The 9953-nt window shown below is 46.1% G+C and overlaps 1 protein-coding gene across 2 annotated transcripts in view; it reads right to left on the reverse strand.

Annotated features, from left to right (window-relative positions):
- Window positions 1-8736: 8736 nt before the first annotated feature.
- cdc123 (cell division cycle 123 homolog (S. cerevisiae)) overlaps window positions 8737-9953 on the reverse strand; it is a 7708-nt gene continuing 6491 nt past the window's right edge. For both annotated transcript variants that reach the window (XM_029461616.1, XM_029461614.1), the window contains 2 exons: window positions 9858-9953; window positions 8737-9558 (listed from right to left, as the gene is read on the reverse strand). The exon at window positions 9858-9953 is cut by the window's right edge and continues 42 nt beyond it. In XM_029461616.1, the coding sequence (XP_029317476.1) occupies window positions 9505-9558; window positions 9858-9953 (150 nt within the window). In that variant the 3' untranslated portion in view covers window positions 8737-9504. The remainder of the gene's footprint in view (window positions 9559-9857) is intronic.

Genomic DNA, 9953 nt, shown 5'->3' on the forward strand with positions numbered 1-9953 from the left:
TCATCATCCGGGGTATCATCCCCAGAGTTTCTGTGTCTCATGTGGCAGGTTGCCACTGATACAGGATCAGGAATCAGGAATCGTGGCTGCGCCTGCTGCCCTGGTCCTGCTGGACACCGGGAAGCCTTTTTGACATTTTCCTGGATTCATCCAAACTTTCTCTTTTTCAACACAACATAATTTTCTGTCAAATGTTGTATTTGTACTATGTTGTTTATCCTGTACATACGACATCTATTGCACGTCTGTCCGTCCTGGGAGAGGGATCCCTCCTCAGTTGCTCTCCCTGAGGTTTCTTCCATTTTTCCCCCTTTAATTATGGGGTTTCTTTTAGGAAGTTTTTCCTTGTGCGATGCGAGGGTCTAAGGACAGAGGGTGTCGTAACCTGTACAGTCTGTAAAGCACACTGAGACAAATGTATAATTTGTGATATTGGGCTATACAAATAAATTTGATTTGATTTGGTTTGATCTAGTCCTTGTAAGAAGCTATTCTCCACTAGCAGAGCCTTTGATGTGTCACACTCTAATATTTCCCACCAATACGCAAATGGCTAAAACGGGTTCGCTTTGATAGATTTCTTTTTATTTAATGAATGTTTTATTTATATTTAGGCCAAAGCATATAAAACCTATTGTTTCTATAATGTGAAATAAGTGGGTAGTACAGTGTTTCCCTGCGCCACGCACGGACCTGATCGAGCAGTAAACCTAGAGGAAACACTGAAGTAAATAAAAAATCATTCATAACCTTGTGTACAGTTAAATGCAATAGGCCTACTTGTTTCAAAATCCCACAGCACACCGGGATTTGTCTCACGGCACACCATTTGGGAACCCCTGGTCTAGAGGTGATAGTGAGTCAGTGCAGTCTGCCTCCATACAGAGAGAAGAACACCTGCTGACTGTTGATGTTACAGACATGTTCCTGTTTTACACTTTGTTTATTGTCCCGTCCCATGAAAAGTAATGCCCTTCACTTTGTCTTATGTATCGAGCTAATGGTTCCAAGTATAGTGCAGAGTAATGGTGACTATGAATGTAACAAAGGTGATCCCAGTAGCCATCTGGTCTCAGTCTCCATTACGTTTGTGTAGCTCACAACCATATACTTGTTGTTCATATTATGCACAGACGTGTGTATTAATTTGTTTAAGGCAGACACTTACCTGTTCTCTCCTGTCTCCAACTCCCAAGGTCCGTGGCTAAAAGAGTGCGCGTGGAAACAACAAATCTTTATTGTTCCGGGAGGGTTCCATGAAGTGGAGGGGGTGGTAAATGTGTGCGTAGTACATTTTGTAGCCACATAGTTTTTTTTACATAATAATTATCTTGTAAATAAATGGCCACGTTTGTGGTTTGCTTGTTCTCCTGCCTCTGCCTCCTTGCTTATGGTCTGGACCGCTCATAGTCAGCCTAACAAGTGGTGTCAGAAGTGGGATTGACCAAGTGAGGAGGAGAGATGAACAAAGGAAAAAAGAACAAACAAAGTGAGGAGCCAGATGATGGGGTTGCTATGTCTGCAGCTGATAAGGGGGCCACGGCAGGTGACCCGGGGGACAAGTTGGAGGAGCTGACTGAAATGGTGAGATTGCTCATGCTAGTCCAGGCAGCTAGAGACAAGCAGCAGGAGAAAGAATCAACTCTTCAGGAGTGGAAATGGTGGGAAATGGAGGGCCAGTTTCGTAAAATCCAGGCCCAAGTCACTGAGATGACGTAGGAGCAGGAGGATGACGAGGAGAAGGTCGATGATGAGGATCCGGAGGAAATGCCCTTGTCCAGACATAGATCACCCAGTCGTCAGCGGGACCCACCTCTACATTGCGACCCTAAACTGTTGCCACTATCTCCGGCAGGCGACATTGAACAGTTTCTCATCACCTTTGAAATAATGGCCCACATCTGCCGTTGGGCTCAAGATGAGTGTGCTGTTAGATTGGTTCCCCTATTGACTGGAAAAGCATGGAGTGCTTATGTACTAATGGACATAAGAGATGCAGAGGATTATCACCAGGTAAAACAGGCTATTCTGGCCAAGTATGAAATTACTGCTGACACTTATAGGCAACAATTTCGTGCCCTGGACATCCACCCAGGTGAGACACCCCATGAGCTGTATGTCCGTCTGAAGGACCAGTTCTGCAAGTGGGTAAGAACGGAGACAGCTACCATCAAAGAAATCTCTGAGAAACTGATTCTAGAACAGTTCCTACGAATGGTTAATCCAGAGATGAAAATTTGGATTAGGGAGCATGATCCAAAGACTGCTGAGGAGGCTGCTCGTCTTGCTGAGGTATTCTAGTCAGCCAGGAAGGGCCGCAGAAGCTTTGCAACAAGCCAGAAGGCAGTAAGAGTACATCCCAAGGGGGTGAGAGGGTGTATCTTCATGCTCAGGGTAGAAACACAAGCAGCAGGCCGTACACTACTAGTAGACCCACCTATGCCAAAATGCCATATCAGTCAGGGGTGAGGTGTTATCAGTGCAATGAGATTGGCCATACTCAGTACACCTGTCCAGGGGAAAGGCAAAGTAGGCCATCGCTCTTGTGTACGGTTCCTAGACTTGACAGGGTGAACCCAGTAAAACAGGGGAAAGCCCGTATAGTGCCGGTGCTCATAAATGGTCAGCGTACGGAAGGACTGGTAGACACGGGCAGTTGTCAGACCGTAGTGAGGTCCAGTCTAGTTCTCCGGGATCAGTGGGCCGAAGGCAGTACTAGAATCAGCTGTGTCCACGGAGATGAAAAGCCTTACCCCACTGCCGAGGTCTATTTGACTGTAGGTGGGCAGACTTTTCTTCTCCCAGTGGCACTAGTCCCGAAGCTACTCTACCCTGCCATTTTAGGACTTGATATCCCCACCTTATTGGATTTTGTGCAAGACCCACGGCCACATAGTCCCATGTCCTGTCTCCCAACAGTGATGCCCCCTAAACCTCAATGTGTAGGAGGAACTCGCAGGGAGTTAGAACCCCTTAAAGTTGAGTTGGTGGAGGATGCAGGGACGGAGTCAAAGCAGTGTAACGTGGTTACAAGGGCTCAGAGTGTGAAGGAGACCCTTGCTGAGTTACCATTTTATGAGGCGGAGCTGAAGGCAGGTCCAGAGAAGCCACGAATGTCCAAGGCCCAAAAGTGAAGGGACAAGTTTTTGGCTGGCCCTAGGGAAATTGTTGAGCTTCCCAAACTCAGTCACCCTTTGGACATTGCCATTCCCCTGGATGTAGGGGAGATGCAGCGAAAGGAGCCTACGCTTCAGCAGTGGTTTGGGAAGGTGTCTGAGGTTGATGGGGTAAAAAGGAGGTAATACAGGGTTTTTAGAAGATGCTACTTACCTCCTAAAAAGGGGTATCCTGTATCGATGTCATGGTGAGATTGAGGCCTTAGTGTTACCACAGACACTCAGAAATGCAGTTATGGAATTAGGCCATTCAGTTCCGTGGGCAGTATACATGGCATTTCTTAAAACATTGCGAAGAGTTGGTAACCGTTTTGCTTGGCCAGGCATGTACACATAACTTTCCGAGTTTTGCAACACTTGTGAAATCTGTCAGGTAACTTCAAGGAAGAGAGTAGCCAAAGCCCCGTTACAGCCCTTGCCAATTATTGAAACCCTTTTGAGAGCATAGGAATGGATGTAGTGGGGCCATTAGAGAAAAGTGCTTCTGGTAATCGCTACATTCTAGTTATCTGCGACAACGCCACCCGCTACCCTGAAGTTTTCCCCCTAAGATCAGTTAAAGCCAGGCATGTGGCAAGTTGCCTACTCCAGTTGATTTCCCGGGTAGGACTAGTCAGAGAGATACTCACTGACTGTGGGACTAACTTCCTGTCCAAACTATCGCAACAGGTGTATCAGCTGCTAGGAGTAAAGGGCATTAAAGGCACCCTTTATCATCCCCAAACGGATGGACTCATTATAATCAAACTCTAAAGAGCATGCTGCGCAAAGTTCGTGTGTCAATCAGGCTCCGACTGGGACCAGTGGTTGCCTTACCTTCTCTTTGCCTATCGGTAGGTGCCACAAGCTTCAACTGGGTTCTCACCCTTTGAACTGCTTTATGGACGGCAGGTGAGGAGGCCCCTGGATCTTCTGAGAGACTACTGGGAGGATCCAAAGCCATCAGGTGAAAACATTGTGGCATATGTGATGAAGATGAGAGCGTTTGGAGAAGATGGCTGCCCTTGCAAAAGAGAACATGGCCACCGGTCAAAAGACATAGAAAGCATGGTACGACCAGAAGGCGAGAGAAAGAGTGTTTCAACGCGGGAAGAAGGTGCTGTTGCTTCTTCCTTCCAGTGAAAGCAAGCTGCTGGCAAAATGGCAGGGCCCTTATGAAATCACAAAACGGATCGGAGCGGTCATGTATAAGAAATCCATATGCCAGATAGGGATAAGAAACATCAGACATTTCACCTTAACCTGCTGAAGGAGTTCCAGGTTCCTCCAGAGCCCGTTTCCCATCAGCTTTTCGTCCAACCAGTGGAAGTGGAGGAGGTGGAGGAGCAGTTTTTCCCGACCAGCATAGCATGGCCATGTCAAGTGGATGTAACGCATCTCCCATCTGTACAGCAGGAGGAGATGAAAGCTCTCATGGACCCAGAGCTGTTTCAAGAGAGGCCAGGTTTCACCAATCTTGTCCAGCATCAAATATACCTCAAAGAGGCAGTGCCCAGCCGGAAGAGGAGCTACCGGAAGAGGAGCTACCGCATTCCTGAGCGGTTAGTGCTGGCCTTGAAGAAAGAGATTGACTTGATGCTGGATATGGGAATCATTGAAGTGTCCAAAAGTGAATGGTGCAGTCCAGTTGTGTTGGTGCCAAAGAAAGACGGCTCTTCAAGATTCTGCATTGACTTCAGGTACCTCAACAGCATCTCGAAATTTGATCCATATCTGATGCCAAGAATTGACGAGTTGCTGGAGAGGGTCGGAAGAGCAAAGTTCATCAGTACTTTGGATCTGAGCAAAGGGTACTGGCAGGTGGCATTAGCACCGGAGGCCCAGCAGCTGACCGCCTTTACCACACTTTATGGATTATTCCAGTTCCGGGTGATGCCACTTGGTCTTCATGGTGCGCCTGCAACATTCCAGAGGCTCATGGACCAGGTCTTGCATGAGGTTTCAGCATTCTCGGCAGCATACCTGGATGATGTGGTGATCTTCAGCCATACTTGGGAAGAGCATATGTCCCACCTGCGACAGATCCTCCATCACATCCGGGCTGCTGGGCTGACCATCAACCCCTGTAAGTGTGTCTTTGCAAAGTGAGAAGCTGAATACCTGGTGTAACCGATGTATAAATGATAACATGTTATATTTTTCACAAACATCCATTTGTTCATATTTTATTGTAATAATACTCCTTTTTGTATATTTATTTCGAGCAGTCTTATTTAGTTAAATATGCTTTTATTTTGATACTCCTGAAACTGGCACTTTCTGTGTTCGCGCCACTTTCGGGAGACGTTTTCGAGGAGAGGAGGCATGTGGGTAGAGAGTTGCTCGGCGCTGGATGAGGCCTCTCTCCGAGCCTTGAGACAATAAATGCTGGTTAAAAAGGCAGAAGTTCTCCTCATTAATATTTCCTGGTCCAACACAACACAATGCAGAGTCTATCGTGGTGTCATTCGCAGAACGGCTACAGTGGTGCCGTGACCCGGATTCACAGTGCTTCAGGCTGTTTCTTTGTCATTTCTGAGGCTCTGGATCAACACCAGCTTGGTCACCAGAGGTTGCTGCACACCACACATTTACTTTCATGTACTAAAGTCTGTCCCCGATAACCTGACCACTGAAGGAAGAGAAGGAGGAGAGGAAGGGCAAATATTCCAAGATAGAGGCTGAGCGGGAAAGCATGAGGCAAGGCATCAGAGATGAGTATGACATAGAAGCTCTGGATGGCATTAATTTGGCCTCCAGCACCACTGTAAGGAATCTTGGCGTCATCTTTGATCAAGATCTGTCGTTTAACTCCCACATAAAACAAATCTCGAGGACTGCCTTCTTTCATCTATGTAACATTGCAAAAATAAGACACATCCTGTCTCAAAATGATGCAGAAAAACTAGTCCATGCATTTGTTACTTCAAGGCTGGATTACTGCAACTCATTGTTATCAGGTTGTCCCAAAAAGTCGCTTAAGACTCTTCAGTTGATCCAAAATGCAGCTGCACATGTATTGACAAGAACAAGGAAACGGGATCATATTACTCCTGTATTAGCTGCTCTGCACTGGCTCCCGGTAAAATACAGAATAGAATTCAAAATCCTTCTCCTGACTTACAAAGCAATTAATGGTCAGGCTCCAGCATATCTTAAAGATCTCATAGTACCTTATAAACCAACTAGAGCATTGCGCTCCCAGACTTCAGGGTTACTTGTGGTTCATAGAGTCTCTAAGAGTACAATGGGAGCCAGAGCTTTCAGCTATCAAGCTCCTCTCCAGTGGAACCAGCTTCCAGTTTGTGTTCGGGAGGCAGACACCCTCTCCACATTTAAGAGTAGGCTAAAGACTTTCCTTTTTGATAAAGCTTATAGTTAGGGCTGGCTCAGGTTTGCCCTGGATCAGCCCCTAGTTATGCTGCTATAGGCTTAGACTGCCGGGGGACACCTCCCTACTCTCTTCCTTCTCTTGCTCTCTCCTCCCCTCCCTCTCTTCTTCTCCCTCTCTATCTGTATGCATTTATGTAAATGTATGTTACTAACTCATCATCCGGGGTATCATCCCCGAAGTTTCTGTGTCTCATGTGGCAGGTTGCCACTGATAAAGTTTACGTCAGTGTCAGTCGCAGACCGGCTACACTGGGATACATCATTGGAGGCGGAGTGATCCGGCCGCAACTGAGTAAGGTGAAAGCGATTACCTCTTACCCCATACCAACCACGAAAAAAGGGGAGAAGTCCTTCCTGGGGCTCGTTGGCTGGTATCGCAAATTCATCCCTCAGATGTCAGAACGAGCAGCTGTCTTGACCGACCTCACAAAGGCATCAACACCAGCAAAAGTTCGCTTGAATGAGGACTGCGACAGAGCCTTCAAGGACTTGAAGCAAGCGATTGGAAGCAAGTCAGTTCTTCAGAGCCCCGATTTTGATCAGCCGTTCACCCTTCAGACAGATGCCTCAGGGGTAGGCCTTGGAGCTGTGCTGTTGCAGGAGGTTGAAGGTGAGCTGAAACCTGCTAGACAGGGAGAGCTCGGTACTCTACGATTGAAAAGGAGTGCCTGGCGATGAAGTGGGCCATCAATTCCCTGAGATACTACCTGCTGGGGCGGCAGTTCACCCTGGAGACGGATCATCGAGCTCTCCAGTGGCTGCACAAAATGAAAGATGCAAACATGCGTATTCGCTGGATGGTACCTTGCCTTGCAGCCGTACAACTTCACTGTTAAGTACCGGCCAGGGAAGTCCAACCTGGTAGCCGACTGTTTGTCCCGGAGTCCCATCTGTTGAGGTACTGTGATTCCAGGGGAGAGGGAAAAGGAAATGTAACGAAGGTGATCCCAGTAGCCGTCTAGTCTCAGTCTCCGTTACGTTTATGTAGCTCACAACCATATACTTGCTGTTCATATTAGGTACAGATGCGTGTATTAATTTGATTAAGGAGGACACTTACCTGTTCTCTCCTGTCTCCAACTCCCAAGGTCCGCGGCTAAAAGAGTCTCCGTGGAAACATCAAATCTTTATTGTTCCGGGAGGGTTCCAGAGCCAGATGAAGTGGAGGGGGTGGTAAATGTTTGCGTAGTACATTTTGTAGCCACATAGTTGTTTTTTTTTACATAATAATTATCGTTTATATTAGTGAATTTATGTTGAATATTTAGAGTTCATGTTGATTATTTCTTGATTTGCCTCTAACGGTTCTGTGGTAAACAGAACAGTTAACACCCCTGGTTTTGGTACAGCCTAACTGTTAAGGCTATATAAGGGAGCTCTTTGGGAAATTGAGAGGAGTAGGATGGCCTCAGGCATGATGCAGTCAATTGTGACCGCAGGTTTGCGACACTGTATATATATATATATCTTGTAAATAAATGCCCACGTTTGTAGTTTGCTTGTTCTCCTGCCTCTGCCTCCTTGCTTATGGTCTGGACCGCTCATGGTCAGCCTAACAATGCACAACCCTTTAATTCTACTAGTGGGCTTATTGTATGATGCCTGTAGTTTTAATAAGAGCGTCTTGTATAAAACCTGGTAGAGAAAGTCCCAGTTTACAAAGTCAAATGTCTTTTCAGCATCTGCGCTCATCACTGTGGCTTAATTAACGTGGTCCATTTCTATTCCGTCATACATTTATCTTGTGTTTTGCGTTATTATATCTCCATATAGGGAGGAACGTTTCTAATGGTCTGGCCATGATGGAAGTAAATAATCTGTAATATCTGTCTGTATCGGTCTAAATGAGCAGAGAAAGAAAGAAAAGGAAATCAAACATATTAATGTTTTCATTAGCCTAGTGTTGGTTGCAGAATGAAGTTCAAGCTTTGTGTTAAAAACAGAAAGAGAAGCTCATCTGATGCTTTGTTTCTAATGATTAATGTGTCCCCACAGTATGTGCCTTGTACAGTTTCACAGCCCCTCCCCGAGGAGCTGCTCTCTTCAGACCGCTCTTTCCATCACACTGTAATAGCTCTATCACGCACAGTTCATTTAGCTCCCGGCATAATGAGAGCCGCTGTGTAAAAGCACAATCAATTTCTAATGTGCTGGTTTACAGCACCCGCCAGAGTGAGAGCCGAGCGGATACACGACAACAAGTTTAATGGTGTTATTTGGAGCAACAGTCTAAAGCGATGCATGATGGGAAAACAGGATTGCAAAAGAGCGCCCGGAGTGACGCGGAGCAATGAGTGTGTCAAAAGTGCTCAGAGGAAATTGTCAGGGAGAGATGGAGCAGGGGAAATAATGGAGGGGAAATAATGGAGAATTAACTATCTTAATTACAAATCATGGCTGAAATCTTAACACTATAACAAGCTTTGGGCAACTTTGAGTTTTGTTTACGCAAATGAAAAGTGCGCTTAGAAATAAAATGTATTATTATTATTATTATTATTATTATTAATAAATAAAGGTGTTAAAGTCTGTCCACACACACGCACAGTGAAGGGTGTGTGTGTGTGCGTGTGTGTGCGTGTGTGTGTGTGTGTGCGTATGGACTACTTCCTTCTACACTCAGAGACACTTTCTGGGCAGCAATAAAGATACATAAACTATTATACACACTTATTTTAAAGTATAAAAGCAGGCATTCTTTATAGTGGTAGTGAATACATCCCCAGCAGTAACACTCTCCCCCCCATAAAAAATAAATGAAGTGCTCCACACCGCAGGCCTCCCTCTCCCGTCACCGAGCCGTTACAGCAAGGTGGCGCTCAGCGGTGTCGAGGTAAACAACAAGAAGAAGAATCCTCAAAGAGCCGTTAACATGATAAATCAACAGGAAGCTCCGGGACAGGACAGAGGGGGGAGTCACTTCATGCATCATCTGGGGAGCTTCAGATTAACTGCATCACTGTGGAGCGACTGCCTCCTCTTCCTCTTCCTGCTGCTGTTGGTTTTTCTTCTGTAGAGGAGACCACACACAATATATACCTGTTTATACCCAACCTCACACATGAATTCATTCTACTTATATCTAAACGTGATACATTGTAGATTCACGCTGGAAGGCACCATGAAGCTCATCTTCCTCCTGACCCATCTTCTTCATATAGACCACATCATCATTTCTGTCACATGGATATTTGTACTGTGTTGTCTGGACACACACATGTATCACAGTCTGTGCGTCCTGGGAGGATCCTCCTCACTGCTTTATGTTCCTGTGTTGCAGAATGACAGGAAAGGATCCCTGAGTCTTACCAGTTTGAGGAAGTCGATGAGTTTATAGGCATCTTCTCCGGTGGACAGGTCCACAAAGTCCCGAGGGATCCTGAAGCTCAGGCAGGGACTGGGCTG

Source organism: Cottoperca gobio, chromosome 23 (genome assembly GCF_900634415.1).
Source record: "Cottoperca gobio chromosome 23, fCotGob3.1, whole genome shotgun sequence".
NCBI classification, from domain to species: domain Eukaryota; kingdom Metazoa; phylum Chordata; class Actinopteri; order Perciformes; family Bovichtidae; genus Cottoperca; species Cottoperca gobio.